Below are 19,244 nucleotides of genomic sequence, written 5' to 3'. Positions count from 1 at the left end.
CACGACGAGATCGGAAACATACAGGGGCACAAAGAGGAGCTCGACCTGCTCCCCGAAGTCCGAGAAGATGCCCAGATAAGAGAAGCAGCGTTAAAGCAGAGGATGACTACAAGGTACAACAAAAAAGTCATTCGAAGAACATTTACTCCAGATGATTTGGTCCTAATCAGAAACGACATTGGAGTCAACAAATCAGGAGAAGGAAAGCTCGCCGCAAATTGGAAGGGACCATACAAAGTCAATGAAGTTTTAGGAAAAGGTTATTATAAAATAATCGACCTGAACGGCACTGAGCTCCCGAGGTCGTGGCATGCTTGTAACATGAAAAGGTACTATAGCTAAAAGCGAACTCTACTCCCTGATGTACTCTTTTCCCAACTTCATGATTTTTTCCCAAAAGGGTTTTTTCTGGAGAAGGATTTTTAACGAGGCATCATAGTAGAGACTAAGGGAAATAGATTATCAAAATCCTTAGTAGCAAAAAAGGTACTTCCCCGATTAATAAAGATCTTTTTCATCTACGATATCTCTTATGAAATCCTTTTCATTTTTTAAAGTCTTTCTACGAAACGCGCCGACTTAAGCTCGACAAAACGTGAAAATCCCATGAACCGACCTAAAAGGTCGTCAGGATAAAACGACGAGGTACAAGTCGGTGTAAAGAGGTTATAAGAAGTCGATCGTAAAAACTCGGGAACAAACCCGACTCATAAGTCGAAACGAGATCCCGAGTAGAAAAGCTCGGAAATACTTCGATCCATAAATCGGAATGAAGGACCGAGTAGAAGAAAAATCGCAAAAATAACCTAAGTCATAAGAACTCACCAAAACTAAGTTGAGTATGAGGGATAACGAAAAGAGATAGGAAAACCTAGGAAGAAGTTTAAAGGCTGTCCTAAAAGCCCTTAAACAAAAAAGCTCAGAAAAACAAACAAGCAAAAAGAAAGGTTTTTCAAGAAAAGGTCAAGGGGAATTCAGAAAATCATACACGCATAAGGTAACTTAAACCCTTATCCAAAAAAGGGTATTTATTTTGTTAAGTTAAAACCCTTATCAAAAAGGGCACGCATAAAATATTTTGTTTACGGCCTCAAAGGGCCAAAGAAAATTGTTCAAACCAGAAATAAATAAAGAGTTTAAAAAACGGGGGCCCACAAGCCGGACCCCAAATAGCCACAAGTCATTTTTTAGGAAGATCACCACCACCGGAATCAGGAGGAACGCCACCAGAGGTATCCATGGGAGAGGAAGAGATAGGAGGAACTGCTGAAGAACCCGGAGCATCTTTGGAATGAGGAGGAGACTCAATAATCCTCTGCCCCCGAGTCTTCAATTCTGACTCGGAAACAATTACGGGGGCAGGAGGATCCACGATGGCACCATCAATAACAACTTTATCATGATGTAAAGGAGAAAGATCCAAGTCGGGAGCAATCACCCTGACTTGCTCCAAGAAAATCCTCCAAGACTCCTCGGCACCATCAGCAATTGAGTCCTCCAACTCATCATATGCCTTCCGAGAATTCAGCAGATCATTCTTCACGGACACAAGATCCTTGAATAAGCTTTGATAGCTGGCCTGCGCCGTTTTCCTCAACTCCATCTTCATGTTGTACTGGACCTGCAAGGCCTTCCCTTTCTCCCGGAAGGTATCTCTCTCCTCCATCAGCTTAGCAATCTCCTTCTTCAACTCTCCCTCATACTCCTGATATGAGCGAAGCCTTCCCTCTAGCTCCTCAACCTTCGAGGTCGTCCATAAAGAGCTGAGGGGAGCCTTCTCAAAGATATCCAAGAGCTTGCCACAAACCCCCGCCGCCTTAAGACTCTCCTCGACCATAGTGGTAAGGTGGCTCCGAATAGACATATCATCCATGCCTATACGAACATGGGGATAGATATTCTTTCGGACAAACTCAATAGCATCCGCCTTAACCTCACCAGAAGCACCAGACTCTAAAGTCTTGCGCTTCTTTGGATCAGGGGAAGGTCGGACGACGGGGAGCGACTGAGGGGGAGCTGAAGAAGAGATTACGATAGGCTTGGAAAGAGTTCCAACATTCCGAGGAGGAGGAGGAGGAGAGATAACCCTGGCACCACCGGCCCGAGCGCGAGACTTGGCCTTGGCCTCCTGGACTCTTTGAAAAGATTCTTGGGCATTTGTTTTAGCCATTTCTGAAAAAAGAAAAACAATAGCTAAAGAATCAAACAAGTCGGAATGATCAGTTGATAAGTCGGAAATTTAAAAAACAAGAAAAAGCTACCTAGCTGCGCCTGGACAAAGGTCGGAGACCCTTGGAGAAACTTCTTAGTATCCAAATATGGGGCCCTCCCCCACACTTCTCGGAGGAACCCCACAATGGCAACCTCTACTTCATCCAGGTCGTCCAGACCATATTTCTCACAAGGGGAGGCCTCCAGCCAATATAAGGGAAAGCGAGGAGAAGAGTTATCATCCAGAAAAAAGGGGTGGTGACCCTCTACAGCTTGCACTTTGAAAAAATAATTTTTGAAGTCATGGAAGGATTCATCAAAGAGGGTGAAAATCCTCCGACCTTGTATGGCTCGGAAGGACACCCATTGCTGTTTGTTGTTTAGCCCACTAAAGGGCTTAGTCATGTGGAAAAGAAAAAAGAAAATCCTCAAAGAAGTCGGGAAGTCCAAAGCTTGACTAATAAATTGATAAATTTTCAGAAAACCCCAAGAGTTGGGGTGAAGTTGGGTAGGGGCAACTCGACAGTGGTGCAAAACAGACATTTCAAAATCCGAAAAAGGAAGAAGGACACCCAGACGGGTGATCATACATTCATACATAAAGAAGAAATGAGAAGACGTCTCATTAGCCCTCCCAAAGCAAACCCGGTCTTCTGGACCCGGGACTACCAACTCATACTTCGGCTCGTCATCCTCAGAAACACAAATCCTGTGGTGAGTACGAAGATGAGTAATAAACTCCGCATCAACCAAAGGTTCCTCTCCTAGGACTGTGACATCAACCCATTGAGAAAGAGCCTCTACAGAAGACATTTTCTAAAAACACGACGAAAACCTACAAAGGAAAAAGGAAAAAGAATCAAAAACGAAAGTCCCTAAGGGGATACGAAAGCCTACAACGTCACTTCTCCCTCTCCAAAGAAAATAAAAGCATGCAATCACAAAGCATGTCATAAAAGTAAAACGCTAACCTTTATCCGAAACCGAAGGTTGAAAGAAGCAGAGGTCTCCGAATGCAAGAAGGAAGCACGAATAAAGCAAGAAGAAATTTGAAAAATTACAGAAACGAAAAAATGAAAGAGAGGGAAAGTATTTATAAACATACTAAGGGGCATAATGGTAAAAGCGGGGCAGTCATTAATGAGAATGCACCGTTACCAAAGTCTACGCACATCCCTAACGGACACGACGCTTGATTAGACGTAACCGTCAGAACTAAAGAGACACGGAAAGTCACGTCAGTTTCAGAAAATCATGTCGGTCCTCCAACAAGTCGACTACGATCCCGAGTAAAATACTTGAACCCAAGTCCTATAAAGATCTTGGGCTCAAGTAGGGGCACTGTTCCTACCCTGGCCCAATAATAAAGGCCCAGGTCCAAATAAGAGGCCCAGTCCAGAGGATCGAGCCTTACTAAGCGCCAACCTTCACACTTAGAAGTCGGTGTCAAACCCGACTTACTCCTAAGAAGTCGGGACGGAGAATAGCTGGCAGATAAGCACTCGTTCAAATGAGTAACTGCCCCTAAAATCTCTCCAACTACTTTAGTCAAGCCATATCTTAACCTCCCTAAGATAATGGGACGGTTAACATCCTAAAAATATGGCACTACTCCAACGGTGGTTATTGGCTCACCACTACAAATACCCTGACACCCCTCAGGTATCTCTAAACCCAATACTCTCTAGACCTGCTCATACCCTTGCTAACTTAGGCATCGGAGTGTCTTTGCAGGTACCACCCCCCATTCACTCACAAGCATAAGTCGGAAGGAGGCTCCAACGTGCAAACCAGCTCGGAAGCCACCATTCGCGGACAATTGGACCAACCAAAACCATCCATCTTCTTAATCTCCGGTTACCCACCGTAACACTTACCAATGTTTCTTTCTTTATATCATTACTGAATAAGAGATGGTGATATAAATGAAAAAGAGGAATGCTAGGTAAATAATAATTATTTTGAACAACATGAACAACTACCAATCAAATAAAAGTACATTATACTCTAATTTAATGCTATTAATTAAATTTACTCTTTTAATCCTATTAATTTACATTATTCATACATTATTAAAAAATGTTGTTGGTCACCTATATTTTTCCAAATGAAAAACATGATAGATAAATAGATTGATAGCGTTCATTTTCTGCCACACAAAAACAATGGAAATGTGATAATACAACCACGTTAGTCAATGCACCATGTACTTGGTGTTGGTACGAGCAAGTGGCCAATTTGTTTCTGAAGAATATAAATGCCATTAATGTAAGCCATTATTTATTTCTTCCTGATCCCATAGAAGATCAAGGAATTCATGGACAACTTGGAAGCATGTGTTTGGTTTGTGTTTTTTTTTAGTATTTTTTATTTTTTAAATTTTGTGAAAAAAAAATAAAAATAAGATTATATTATTTTTACTGATTTTACTTTTTTTTTTTATAAAATCCAGAAAATTGAAAACACTAAAAATAAAAATAAAAACAGAAAATAAAAACGCAAATCAAACGCATCCTAAGATTGTATACTCATGTTAGTTTCGTTTGTATTTTTATTTTCGATTTGTATTTTCGGTATTTTATGAATAAAAAGGAAAAATTAATGAAAATAATAATTTTTTATAAAATAAAAAACACTAAAAAAACTAGAAAATAAAAATGTAAATCAGAGGACTAATCTCTTGTAAAGATCAAGATATAGGTTAATTAAATGCTTCATTTTATGAAACTGTGAAAATAATAATTCTCACAATTTCTTGTTAATATACTCCATTATATTAGGATAGGAAAGGAACAATGATAGTACGTACAACCAACACTTAACTAAGACAAAGTGCTTGGAACTTGTTCTCTTCAGACAAGAAAATCTCGCATGATCTTAATGATGAAAAAAAAATGTTAGAAGAGTTCTATTTGACTTAAATATAACTATTTCCTATTTCTTTTATCTATCACTTTAAAATGATAAATTCGCTCAATCAATATTTCTATATAAATTACATTGAAATATATCAGAGAAATAAAATATATTAGAAAAATATTAGGGGCTCACTACTGCTAACATCTTTATTAATATTAGCCAATATTTTTTTGTTAATATCTTATTTTTATATTATTAAAATTTAGAATTTAAAATTTAGTCTTTAATATCAGAGTTAGCTAAATATTAACAAAAAAATAATAAATTTTATTAATCATGTAGTATTGCTCATTGATAATAAAAATCTATTTAATATTCGCAATGACAAAAAAAAGGAACTTAGAAGAATTACAAGAGACATATTTAATTGTAAATGGAATGATATCCTATGTGAAAATGCAACAATCAAATCTCCACCAGCAATAGAAGCTAAGATAAAGAAATACATTTAATTCAAAATAATAATATAAAAAACCCACCCCAAAAAAATAGTAATAATAATACGCAATCAATCAAGGAAGGAGGCAACTTTTTGTCTGAGTGTGCTTCCTAGTTCCTATATACAGAAACAAAAATTCTTATGAACAGATTTGACAAAATATGAACTCTACCTACACATGTCACTGTGGTCCAAAAGGGACTTTCCCAAAGATGCTGAAATTGCTAGATCATGACCAGAAGAATGGTTTTCCCCTCTGGTTATATGATTTGGCATTAACTTGCACTCTCTGATGCAAGTGCTTCATGTTGTTTCTGTTGCCTCATCATGCTTGAGATGAATACTTAGCATTCTCAGTCTCTTATTGAAGAGCTCCTCTGGGAAGTAGAAGAAAACGAGCGAAAATCTGAGGCTGATAGCTCCCTGTAATCCTTGCGGATTGTCCAAAGGATCTCGGCGCATCTCTTCATGTTAGGCCTGTTTTGTCTCCGAGGTGCCAAACACTGCAATGCTAGTTCAAGAATCTTTTCAAGTGCAAGTGTATTTGCTGCAGTTTGATCAAGTCTTGGATCCAAGACAGTGGTAGCTTCTCCATCCACAAATTTCTTCATAGCCTGCACTTATGGCAAACCAGTTAGCATTGAAGAATCAATTAATCAATCTCTCTGTCAAAAGTGACACATCTAAAAATTCATATATTTGTATATAAATTATGTTCAGATACAGTAATGTTTGGTTTTACCAATTTTGTTAATTTGACACTTATTATTGGATTAGCATAGAAGTGATTGCTTTTTATGCAGTTATGAACAATGATGAGAAGTTACAAGAAAAAAGGATTCGGATCATCTTAAAGTGAGGAAGTGAAAGATTATTCATCCTGAAAAAATATAGTAGGATTCATGCAATATATCAGATTGAAGAATTAATAAGCCATTACTTTCTTACTTTAAGAAAAGATATCACTTAAGAAGATTCAAATGCAGAAAAGAAGAGGTGGATGAAGGATATAAGTATGACACACCCATTTTGCAGTTATTCGCTCTCTGAGTTCGAATTTCGGTTCAATGGGACGTCTCCCAGTGATGAGTTCAACAAGCAAAACACCAAATGAATACACATCACTCTTTTCAGTCAGTTGATATGTTTTCAGGTATTCAGGGTCCAAGTAGCCTGCTGTTCCTTTAACTTGGGTGGATACATGAGTCATGCCGGAGTCACTATCTGGTGCTTGTTTTGCAAAACCAAAATCTGCTACCTTAGCTCGAAAATTTTCGGTCAGCAGAATGTTGGAAGACTTAACGTCTCTATGAATGATAGGATGATCTGCATAAAACCTCTGTCATCAAGGACTAACCACAATGCAGTTTGCCAAGACTGAAAATGATTTGAATGATGTCAAAACAATGTACCTATATACATATGAAGATAGGTGATGGCATGAGCTACATCAATTGCAATGTCTAGACGTGTAGGAAGGTCAAGAACTTTTCCGTGAATGCCTGCAATGATCATCTCTAATCGAGTTAAATCCTAAATCTTAAAATCCCAAACGCACAAAATAGCAACAACAACAAAAAATTAATAATAATAATAAAAGGAGGCTAAATAAACGTACAATCCAAATGTTCTCTTAGGTTTCCATTTGGAACATGCTCCACAACAACAATTCTTTCATCCCCTTCCTCTAAATATCCATAGAACTTGACCAAGTTCAAATGTTCAACCCTTGATAGTGTTTGTATCTCACTCTGGAACTCTACACCCAAATGCTTCTCATATAGACTCTACAAAGCAATGCAATTAATCATTAACTGTCAGATGGTTACATGATCAGACATTAACCAATCAGATGATTAGGCTATGAAAGCAACATCTAAACAACCTTCTTTGCGCGCTTTACTGCAACCACTGTTCCATCCAAGAGTTTGGCCTTGTAGACAGTACCAAAACCACCTTGGCCAATCTTGAAAGAAGAGGAGAAGTTTCTTGTGGCTTTCTGGATTTCCTCCATGGTGAATTTTACAGTGCCAGGCTCTTTATTTATGCTGATGTTGATGCCTCGATTCAAGCCACGCCCTTTCTGACTACTAGCTCTCGAAACATCCGATGCAACTAAGAAACACATTGAACAGCTTATAATAATTCACTTGCTACACTCAAAATCCACAATGTTGATGATAATATAGAACTTACTAAACATAAATTTAACCAATCACTTCCTTGCAATCTTAACCATACATTGATGCAAACAAAAGAAAAAGAGATTGGGATTGCAGAATCTATATTCTCTAAATACAGAAAAGCCCTGAATTTGAGAAATTGAACTTCAATAAATTTTCAGTCTCTTATCAAATTAAAATAGCTGAACCAAACTGCCATTGTGAAGTCTCAACTGAAAGCAAGATTTTGCAGTGTAACAACAATTGCGACCATATCAATCATTTTTGTTTTTGGTTATCAACTGTGATACAAATTCACAGTTATTACAACACAATTCTAACTGCAACCTGAAATTAAAATTATGGAAACAAAAATCAGCACTAAAAATCCAAATTTTAACAAGTTTTCTTTAACATTTTCTCAGCATCCAAACACTATCCACAACAAAAAAAGGGAAAAATTTTCATCGCACCAGATCCAAAACAAAACACTACCGATTTCCATTACCGAAAATATCAGATTCTTTGCTAAACAAAAAAGAAAATGAAAATTTCCAACAAATTAAATGGCAGCAAAATTGAGTAAGAAAAAATCAAACTACTACCAGATGGAGCTTTGAACTCCTCAGAATCCCCGAAACTTTTGGAGCTTCTTATGGTGGCTTCCGGCGGCGCGAAGCAGGCGCTGAAGATTCCGGCTACAGACCTAGCGGCGGAGGAGACCGAACTCCGGCCGCCGGAGGCGGTGGAGGAAGAGGTTGACTTGGCGCTGACCTCAGAAGACGCGTATCCGGGAGAATATCCACCGCGGTCCGGCGTGCTCCGGTAGTCGGAGCTGGAGTTCCGGCGACCTTTCATGGGCTGTGTTTGTTAGAGAGAGAGAAAATGGGCGCGCAGCTGAAGACTTTTAGAGAGAGAAAGTGAAAGAGAGAAATTTTAACGTAGCAACGACTTAGCGTCTTTTAGAATTTAAAAGGTAGTTGACGCTATCGTGCGCCGTGGAAATTTTCTGCTTTTTATTTATAGCAATTTTGAATTATATATTTATTATATAGAAAATATATAAATATAATAATTCAATAAATTTAATTATTACTTATTAGATATGGAAATTTTAATATAGTGTATAGTTTATTTTTGTAATTATATTTAACATATATATATATATATATATATTATAAAATCATTAAAAAAAATCTATAAGACTATAACTTTATTATTCGCGGTTGAGTCTATGCTTAGAAATGAAAGGGATATATCTCAAAACTTAAAGCTATCTTTTTCTTGATTGGGTGTGGTTGGAAGAATTAGAGAAGGAATGTGTTCCAAAAAATAATTTTACATAGATAGAGATATTTTTGCTGTCAACTATTTAACACCTTATATTTAGAGAAATTTACAATAATTTTTTATAACTTTATTAAATAATAAGTACTTATTTATAAGTCTGACTAATTTCATTGTGAATGTATTATTATGTATCTAAAATTAAAGTATGAATTGAATTTTGTTTGTGTTTGAGAAAATTTCAATTTTAAAAAGTCGGCAATGATTGAAAAGTCAAGAATATCAAAATAATTGAAAGGAAAAGTATAGAGTACCAACATATTATCTGCCAACTTCTACTAACTCTTATTTATATTTGTGTTTCATGGAAGTGTGTTCGTAGATGTGTCTAGTAATTAATATATTTTAAATACATATATAAAGAGACACATCCAGAAAATATATTTATAAAGATACTTCTATTAAACACAGTTATAAAAAAGACATTTTTATTAGACACATTTATGAACACACTTTCATAAAACATAATTATAAATAAGAGTTGGTAGAAGTTGACAGATATGTTGTTGGTAACGTAGCGGAACCGTAATTGAGAAGTAAAGTAAAGCAACTTTTCATGCATCAAATATATAAAGTGATGAACTATAAACTATAGAGACAAACCTTTGATGAGTGTCTATTTTGGTCTTTAAAGAATACAAAGAACAAAATATACTTTTTATAAATAAACCAAGTTAATAAGAAATTTCCATGCCGTGATGATAGAAACTTTTTATACATTTATTAAAGGTTTAATTACTCTGTTGGTCTCTATAATTTCGTAAAATTTTCAATTAGGTCCTTATACTTTTTTTCTTTTTAATTGGGTCTATATACTAATTTTTTTTAATTAAGTCCCTCTTAGTAGTAGTTGGCTTAATTTTATAGGGATTCAACTAAAAAAAAGAATTGGTATAAGGACCTAAACAAAAAAAAAAAAGTATAGAGACTCAATTAAAAAAAAATTGGTGCAGGGACTTGATTAAAAGTAAAAAAAGTATAGAGACCTAATTAAAAATTTCGCGAAACTATAAGGACGAACATAGTAATTAAACCTTTATTAAAACAATATGAACGATTAATGGTTTTTGCTAGTGTTCAACCCTCTCATTTTCTAGGTTGTTAACAAACAGTGCCGGCATTAAATATTAAAGAGTTTGAAGAATTTTAAATTAGACTTTGTAGATTTAAAAATGAACATATATTCTTCATTTCATTGTGCTAGTATTCAAAGTCAAAAACTTTAACTTGTTTTTAAAATGCAAAAATTTTGTAATTCTAGATAAGCATAAACTGCGTTCCTTTCAGTGTGATAATTAGTATACAAGTTGAATAATTTGATTGATTTCACACCTTATTTTTACATTGGTATAAACTTAAAAAAATCAATGGAAATTGGAAGGCGATAAAAGTAAAACAATATTAAATTAAAAATGACATGATCACATGATATACTTTTCGCAGACTAAGAGAATCCATCATATAGTTGACTAGAAAACTTTTAATTTTTTTTAAAATTTTTTTGGGTTGATTATATATAAAAATGTAGCCAATGACATAAATAAGATGTATACTTATCCAATGTCTAAACAATTTAAATAATATAATAAGAAAAGAAAACTTTTTAAACAAATATAATAGTTACATTATACTTAAGAGTCAGAGAAATAATCAATATATATGAGTCTCATTTTTATTAATTATTTTATGTTATATGCATTTTACAATTTTGCACGGATTCGCATAAACTCTAAGCAAAAGAATAATGGATTTTTTTATTAGACATAAGAAAACAAAAATCATAGATTTATATTTACACAAATGAAAAAATTTGTATTATTAACAATGAAAGTTACCTTATTTTTGTGTCATATATGTTTCCAAGGAATTATGAAAGCTGTTGCACCTACCTTTAATTAGAAGTTAATTAAATTGACTGTTTCATGCTTGGTAAGATGTAGATTATCATAGCTTTAACATATAAGTAACACTACTTCAGCTAGCTTCAATAATGATGTTAATCATCATCATGCCTTTGAATTATAAATTTAACAAAACAAAAAAAAAAAGAAAAGGAAAGAAAAAACCTACAATTCAAGTTTGATACAAACCTTGCATTAGATATTGAAACTCATTTGTTTAGCATATTTGTTCGAAGTTCAAACGACTGCTATTGATAACCAAACAACCATCTATGGTTCTGTCTTTGAAGCAAAGCATTGAATTGAATAATCCAAGCAAGTCCACATCACAAGTAGTGTGGATATGAATCATATGATACACATCAGTCATTAATCTAAACTAGTATAGATACCAATTACAATGAAAGCTGAAATCAGAAAACACTACTGCTTCCCAACACATTAATCCACTTTACATATATATATATATATATATATATATATATATATATATATATATATATATATATATATATATATATATATATATATATATATGTGCAATGAAATCTCTAACATCTGTGAACTTTTTACCTGCAAAAGATGGCAAAAATATGTCACAGCTTAAAATGAGCTATGATTGGTGCTTAGGAAAATAGTCCCCTAGCAAGTCTAGCAGATTCGAATATAAAATAAATAAGGTTACAAATATTTTTGATAAATTTACAGTTTTAAGAATAAATAATTACATTTTTAACAAAAATAAAATATAGATGGATGCTGTGACATATAGAGCGGATGACGTCTAAGAATTCAACAAAGAATAAATACCCCTTACAAATCATTAATCTTGAATAGAAAGGCTCACATAATTAAATATTTATTCTTGAAAAATTATTTTTAAAAAACAGTAAATTTCATTTATCGATTATGTAAAGAAATTCTCAAATGTTGGATACACAATATATATACGCCAAAAACTTGATATGCGAAAATTAAGATTCACGTATAACCGGCAAGTATATCGGGTCGTATCAAGTAATAAAACTCACTAAGAGTGAGGTCGATCCCACAGAGATTGGTAGATTAAGCAACTTTAGTTAAATGATATATTTAGTCAAGCAAACATGGTTTTGAATTCATGAGATTTAATTGTTGAATGTAATTGCAGAAAGTTAAATGACAAGGAATTTAAAAAATTAGAATAGGGAAGGGGAATGAAAGTGAATAACTGAAATTTAAAAGGCAAGAAACTTAAATGACATTAAAAATAAATTGCAAGAAATTAAAGATTGTAAAATTTTAGAGAATATAAAAGTAAATTGCAAGGAATATAAAACGAAATGTAAATGGCAAGAATGTTAAATTCCAAGAATGTAGAAGGAAATTGGGTGATGGGTAATCAAAATAACTAAAGAACAAAGGAGATGAGAATTAATGATAGAGATATCATTAGGGATCAGAGGTGTAAATTGTCATGAATTGACTTGGCTCATCTCCTTCTCAATCATGGGTATAGATCCATGGCGGATTGTAAATAATTGAATCCCAATCTTTTGGCAACTCAATTTCTCTCAACACAATCAATTGCCACTCTCGTGATCTAATTGGTCATGAGAAGAGGTGAAATTCAAATCTCTAATCCAAAGCCACACAACTTGCAGGATCTCAACTAAGGGAGGTTACATCTCACATACCAACCCAAAGTGTATTGATCAACGAAGTTGTGAAAGGAGAACTCCAAACTGAATTATATGGATTCTTTCTCAAGTTCACCATACAATTCATGTAGATTCAATCCTTCTCTCGAATGTAATTGAATCTGTGAAGAACAAGGGTTTTCTCTTGGATGAACTACTTGAATTGAGAAGGACAAGATTTGTTGTCAACCCATTCAAATAAACAGAGCTCTTCCTCCTAATGAAAGTGGGGTTTAGTGAATCATAGTTCTAAATTCAACAACAATTATAAAAGTAAATATTAAAATTAAGGAGTAAAGAAAAATGAAGATTGAAGAAGAAGAAATTCTTTGAAAACTGAAAATTGAAAGTTGCCTGAAAAAAAACAAAATAGCTTTCGGGTATATATATATATATATATATATATATATATATATATATATTCCCTGTCTTTGATTTTATAAAAATGATTTTTTTTAGAATAACAGAGGATATTTCTACAACTACAAAGTGAGAAGTTTCCGAATGAATGAAAAAAGAATGCAAATTTATCAGTTCAACTAGTTAATAATGTCTAAAGAAAGAAGGAGGTCTTTTCTTTTTAGGAAAAGGAAATTGATGCATGTATAATTGAATTGTGGTGGCATGAGAACTGTGAAGTTAAATAATTACCTGCTCAGAAATCTCTATTTAGGAAATATGTTTGAAATCGACTTGAATGGTTGGGATGTGGGAAATTTTGGGCCAGATTAGTTGATGCTTGTTCTTGCAGTGTTCTCCCAGCAAACAACAGTATTCAATTTTGAGTAGCAAGAGAGAGGGAGGCAGCTTTTCTCCTTCCATATTCCCCAGCTTGTGGCAGCACTGAATGTGCAATTCTTGAAGGGAGGAGAGGCGGAGAAGCTCGTTGCACTCCAATGTCTCCAGATTAGGAAAGTATTCAATAGAAAGAGTGGTAAGGGAGGGAAGGTGAGGCAGCGAACCTAGGAATGACGTCACGCTATCACAATCAGAACCATGAATGGTAAGATGAGTGAGGGCGTCCAAGTTGCCCATCCATGATAGACTCCTCACTTGTTCCTCGCAACCTCCCACAATAAGTGATTTCAAGTAAGGCGGCAAACCACCCTCTGGCAAGCTGCTACAAATTTTCGAGCAACTATATATATCCAGAGACCGTAAACTTGGGAGAAGATTATTCATGTCCTGTGGCAATGCTTCCAACCTGTAGCATTTGCTAACATTGAGATAAGTCAAGTTGGGTGCAGCCAGTCCTTCTCCTGCTAATGACACTAATTTGTCGCAGAAAGTAATGGATAGACGTTGAAGAGCAGCGTGTGGTGCCTCTGACATTGACACTGATTCCAGATTCCTACAATTATATATATCGAGATTCTTGAGATTGGGAAAGACATCCAACGACAAGGAGGTCAGTGAATCACAACTGTTATGTATTTGTAGCTCTACCAAATCATACTTCTGCTGTTGTTGCTCAGGAAATTCCAAGTTTCTGCAATCATTGATTATCAGCTTTTGCAGAGATTTAGGTAAACAATTGCCCGGAAAGGATACAGCAGACGAACACCCCACGATACATATTTTTGGGAAGCAAGCTAGAAGGTTTAATGCAGACTTCACTGCGGATTCACATCCCCCAATTGATAAAGTATCCCGATATAGCATCTCATGATACCTTTCTTCATGATCTCCCCGTATTTCCAGTTTGCGAACTTCGGAAGCATCCGACAAAGAAGAAACCATTCTCAAGGATATGCCATTAAGCATATCTCCCTTTAACGTTGGACACTCTTTTATTCGAAGTTTCCTAAGCCGAGGAAAAGCTTCTGGGTCAGGTACGTGCCACTCCTGCCAGCATGGCATGTTAGCAAACACCAATTCCTCGAGTGAAGGAAACGGTGCAATAGGCGAAGAATGATGACCGCTGTCATTCTTGTAAAACTCTTCGCCAATAATCCTCAGCTGATCCAAACCTTTAATGCTCAGGTACTTAAGAGATGGCAGCTGTCCAAGTGAAGGTAGCATGCAGCAATTCTTGCAAGATGCTAGTGTTATGCTTGTCATATTGTTGTAGGAACAGTGCCCCACCCAATCTGGAAATCTTTCGCCCTTGTATCCCTTGATTCTCAACTCTTTCAAGCCATTGTGCGGTTGCAAGTCATCGAGTATATCTCTCTCAGTCTCTATGTTGGAAACCATCTCATTACCTGAAGACCATTCCAACGATAAGTTGTCAATGTGGTTCTTCTCCAACATCCTTGCACTCCTTGCTTGTCTCGCATCAACAACATTCTCCAACTTCTCAATCTCAAATGATCCTTCAAGATTTGGGAGCCCTCCTAATTCCTGTATTCCATTGTCTTCGTGCTTGCCCACGGCAAAGTATTCTAAAATAGGCATTTTCAATTTACTTATTCCTCTAGGCATTTCTTTCAAACAAGTTCCCCTAAGATCAAGATGCCGTAAATTCACAAGTTTATGCATGCCATTGGGCAACATGGTCAGCTTATAACATTTATACAATATTAATGTTTGTAGATTATACAAGTTGCATAATGACTCTGGTAATGTCTCCACATTGGTCCCAGAGAGATTCAAATAGCGTAGATGAATCAATTCACCTATTGAATCTGGTAATACATCAAGTTTATCAAAGGATAAAACTCTCAAGTATTTCAACTTTGATGCTCTGCTTTTCTTGCTTAACAAATCATCGACATACAAAGATGTCCTCAAAGATTCTGACTTCACGATGGACTTGAAGACTTTTGAGATTGGATGATCTAAGCTTCCATGTGGAGTCCTCAAAGTGTTAATTTTACCTCGCAAATGTGACAAATGACGAGTGAGAACCTTCTTTCTTTCTTGTTCACCAAGTTCTTCTATTTTACAATAGAAGTCTCCAGCAAGGAATATTGCCAAGTCATGCAAGAGATCATGCATCACGAACCTCTCAGAGAAAAACCGAGATCGTTCAAAAAATAACCATGAAGCTAAATCTTTAATATAGTTGTCATTGTCTTGAAGATTTTTAAAGAATAACCTTGAAGCTAATTCTTCAAAACACTGAGAACCAACCTCTTCTAAACTCTCTCCTCTCTTTGGTAGCCTTAAAAGATCTTCAGCCATCCACAGCAAAACCAGTTCATTTTTCTCAAAGTAATGATCTTTGGGAAACAAGGAACAATAAACGAAACAACGCTTCAAGTAAGGAGGTAGCTGGAAGTAGCTTATTAACAATGCTGGAATAATTTTACTATTTTTCGTAGAAAATTCCCAGACGTCACTCCTTAAAACAGCATTCCATTCTTTAGCATCATTCTCTCCTCGCAACAAACGCCCAAGTGTTTCAACAGCTAATGGCAACCCTTTACACTTGTTAACAATTTTTCTACCAATTTCCTCTAATGTTGGATTACCGATTGGCTCTGGAAAACATGCATTGGCTGCAAACAATAACCAACAAGACTCTTCCGACAACCCATTAAGAATGTAAGAGGGACATGTGTGAACTACTGAAGCAACCTTTTGATTGCGGGTTGTTAGAAGAATTGTACTACCCTTAGCCCCATAGTGAAAAGGAGTTATAAATTGCTCCCACTTATCGGCATCTTCGCTCCAGACATCGTCTAGAACAATAAAGAACTTCTTTCCCGACAAGTTGTTCTTCAATTCATTTTGAAGCGAATTTAAACTCCCAAGGGTACAAGGTGTTTTAGTAATCTCCTCAATGGTTTTCTTTGTAATCTCAGCAACATCAAATGTTTCAGAGATGCAGACCCATACTTTTTTATCATCATCAAATCCCTCTGTGAAATTGTACACCCATTTGGCTAAGGTTGTTTTACCAACCCCACCCATGCCAACAATAGGAATCACAGATAACTGAGATTCACTCTTGTCCTTTATTATTTTGGTTAAAGCTTGTTGATCATCCTCCCTGCCATATATTTTCCCTTGCATCAGACATGTGGTTTCTCGCCATGATGATGATGATGATGATGATGACAAGTTATTATCCTTGGTACTCTTTTGAAGACCAAGGTCATCTTTCTGCTTTACAAGAAATTCTATTCTTGCAACCACCTCTTCCATCTTATCTACCATCTTCCTATGTCGGTTGAGGAAGAAACTAAGCTTCGAAGAACGTACCTCCTTTTGAGTGGCGGCTTTGGTGTGTACAGCGTCCAGCAAGTCATCAGCGTCATAAACAGCATCCCTGAGACAGTTGAGCCACTCCCTCACACGTTTGTCGCCCAGTTGCTTGTACTCAGCATCATCAAGCACAGCTTCAGCAGCATACAGAGAAATTTTCAGCCTCTCAACCAAGCCAGAGCCAAGCTTCTTGCCCAAGACCAAGTTGACCGTATCCTTTGTGAGCAACCTGTCAAAGACAACGTTAATGAAGCCAGAAAGGAAAGCTCCACCAACAAGTGAACCAGCCATGATAGGATCTCAAACAAGTGATCAGAATTCGGGTATGAAGGAGAGTGAAAATGAAGATTTTGCAGGGTTTGTAACTGAACTGTGTGTAGGTCTATCAAAGCTTATTGTGAAGAAGTAGTCCTCAATAATTTGATGACAAAAAGACAAAGACGGCTAACTCAATAAAAAGAGGGTCTACTAATTTTATGTGTTTGAATGTTATTTTGGAATTTGGAAGGTGCATTCCATGTAATTTTCATTTTTTTTCAAAACAAGGTATGTGATTCCAAGACGTGTGAGTTGTAGTCTTTGTGGAAATTTCGTCTCTAATGTCATATTACGTTATTATCATCATAATGAGCTGGTTGTGGGTCATGGCAAAATAGTGATGCAGATGCAGTGCAATTGCTCCTTCTTATGTGTTCAAATAATTCAGCTTCATGCTTTGTGTTCCCTTCTTGATTGTGTGGTGCTCCTTACTTGTATGAACTGAGTTATTTGAATTTCCTATAGGAGGCATTTCAAATATTTCAGGAATACTAGTGTTTCAGTAGTTTTAATAATTGATCTGATTTATAAAATATATACATGGTGGAGATCAATAGCCAAAACTACATAATCAATATTATCAGAATACTTGAAAAGTTTCCTATAGCATATTAGTTACTACTCAGCATCAAATTAAGACTGATGGTATTATTTGAACTATTACAAGTGGTTGTCAAGTAAAGTTATTGTTTTAGAGTTTGATTCCAGAGCTTTTTCCCCCCTCCTCTAAGAAACTCATAATTTTGGTGTTTTTAAATCTATCAAAGAAGCAACAAAATTTCAAGTGTTTCAACTTTTGTATGAGCAAGGTAAAAAGTAAGATTTTTTCTACAATTTATTTCTATTAGTGACTAAGGCAGCTTCTGTGCTATTAGTAAGGGAGTCTGATGATTTCTCTTTTTTTTTTTTTTTTTTTTTACTTTTAATTTTTACTTCATTGATAAAACATCAGTTGATGGTATTATTGGTCTAACTTATTGGAAAAAGAAGACCTGCATCTACATGATATGTAAGAAATGCCCAAAAGTCGAGTATTAATAACAATGGAAGTTACTTTTACTTTTGTGTCATATACATATTTTGGTTCAATGATGTTATAATCATCACAGCTTTGAATTGTAAATTTAGCCAAAAGAAGAAGCACTACAATTCAAATTTGATATAACCCTTGTATTAGATAGTGAAGCATTTGTTTAGCATGTTGGTTCAAAGTTCAAACATGGCTGCTATTGGTTCAAAGTTCAAAGTTCAATTGCTCCTTCAAGTTCCAATAATAAAGCTTCATTCACTGTATTCCCTTCTTGATTGTGTGGTGCTCCCAACTTGTTAGCTTAAAGACATTGACTTCAAGTCGTCCCAACATCTCTGTCCATGCAAAATTTGTATGAATTGAGTTATTTGAATTATCTCTGTCCATTGGTTCACACTAACTTTATCCCTTGATTCTCTAATTTATTTGATGATGCAACTAGGGGGTGGAAATGGGCCGAGCTTAGGCTTAGATGAGGTTGCCCTAGGTTGCAAATAGATGGCCCAAGTCTAAATCTGTTACCTCACCTCTCGTAAGTTTCTTTTAGGTTTGAGTCCAGCCTGTTTAAAAGCCCGACAAACTCACAAAGTCTATTTAAAAAATCTGTTTGGTGAGTTATAAATAGTTAAATACATTTTAGAATTTATATCAATCCAAAATCATAAATCTTTTCTTTGAAAAAAAAAAACTACAATCTTGACTAGTCTTTGACTATTAATTTTTTTGGTTTTGTTTTATGGGTGAATATTTGAAAGTGTAAACTAAAAATAATTTATTTTACAAAAAAATTTTTTCACAAGCTAGCCTAACAAGTTTCGTAGGCTTATTTTAAAGCCTATGTCCACTTGAATTGTTAAATAAAATCAGCCGAGCCTAAAACGAGCCAAGCCACTAACCTTTGTTGGGTGTCTTGGCCCCCTTGATGCAACATAATTGCATCTTGTTAGAAGTTTCAATTAATGAGTTGCTATATATATAAGATGGAAAGATTTGAACCTCCAACACTTGTTTAAGCAAACGAGTGACCAACTCAAAGTTGGTTACTATACTAAATTACTATTCTCTCAAATACATCAAATCTCATTA

At 35.4% G+C, this 19,244-nt stretch overlaps 2 protein-coding genes across 4 annotated transcripts; both read right to left on the bottom strand.

Annotated features, from left to right (window-relative positions):
• Nucleotides 1-5,376: 5,376 nt before the first annotated feature.
• Nucleotides 5,377-8,683, bottom strand: LOC130961614 (calmodulin-binding receptor-like cytoplasmic kinase 2). Of its 2 annotated transcripts, none has more exons than XM_057887579.1 (6): nt 8,337-8,683; nt 7,455-7,684; nt 7,188-7,356; nt 6,982-7,071; nt 6,594-6,895; nt 5,377-6,183 (listed from the first exon to the last, which is right to left on the bottom strand). In XM_057887579.1, the coding sequence occupies exons 1-6, from the start codon at nt 8,587-8,589 to the stop codon at nt 5,923-5,925; spliced, it is 1,305 nt and encodes a 434-aa protein (XP_057743562.1). In that variant the 5' UTR covers nt 8,590-8,683; the 3' UTR covers nt 5,377-5,922. The 2 variants fall into 2 exon arrangements, with proteins under 2 accessions (XP_057743562.1, XP_057743563.1); XM_057887580.1 differs by having other exon boundaries at nt 7,455-8,079; nt 8,337-8,560.
• Nucleotides 8,684-10,919: 2,236 nt separating this feature from the next.
• On the bottom strand, nt 10,920-17,328 carry LOC130961091 (putative disease resistance protein At3g14460). Of its 2 annotated transcripts, none has more exons than XM_057886764.1 (2): nt 13,310-17,328; nt 10,920-12,875 (listed from the first exon to the last, which is right to left on the bottom strand). In XM_057886764.1, exon 1 carries the CDS (start codon nt 17,099-17,101, stop codon nt 13,328-13,330), a length of 3,774 nt encoding a protein of 1,257 aa, XP_057742747.1. In that variant the 5' UTR covers nt 17,102-17,328; the 3' UTR covers nt 10,920-12,875; nt 13,310-13,327. The 2 variants fall into 2 exon arrangements, with proteins under 2 accessions (XP_057742747.1, XP_057742748.1); XM_057886765.1 differs by having other exon boundaries at nt 10,920-11,552.
• Between the last annotated feature and the right edge of the window lie 1,916 nt (nt 17,329-19,244).

Source organism: Arachis stenosperma, chromosome 2 (assembly GCF_014773155.1).
Source record: "Arachis stenosperma cultivar V10309 chromosome 2, arast.V10309.gnm1.PFL2, whole genome shotgun sequence".
Lineage (NCBI taxonomy): Eukaryota > Viridiplantae > Streptophyta > Magnoliopsida > Fabales > Fabaceae > Arachis > Arachis stenosperma.
This window is presented reverse-complemented; position numbering and strand designations above follow the sequence as displayed.

Coding starts and splice junctions, on each gene's coding strand:
- LOC130961614 (XM_057887579.1), bottom strand. CDS start 8,589: ATGAAAGGTCGCCGGAACTCCAGCTCCGACTACCGGAGCACGCCGGAC. Junction 7,685..8,336: donor GGAGTTCAAAGCTCCATCTG/GTAGTAGTTTGA, acceptor TGTGTTTCTTAG/TTGCATCGGATGTTTCGAGA. Junction 6,184..6,593: donor AGCGAATAACTGCAAAATGG/GTGTGTCATACT, acceptor CCATAAGTGCAG/GCTATGAAGAAATTTGTGGA.
- LOC130961091 (XM_057886764.1), bottom strand. CDS start 17,101: ATGGCTGGTTCACTTGTTGGTGGAGCTTTCCTTTCTGGCTTCATTAAC.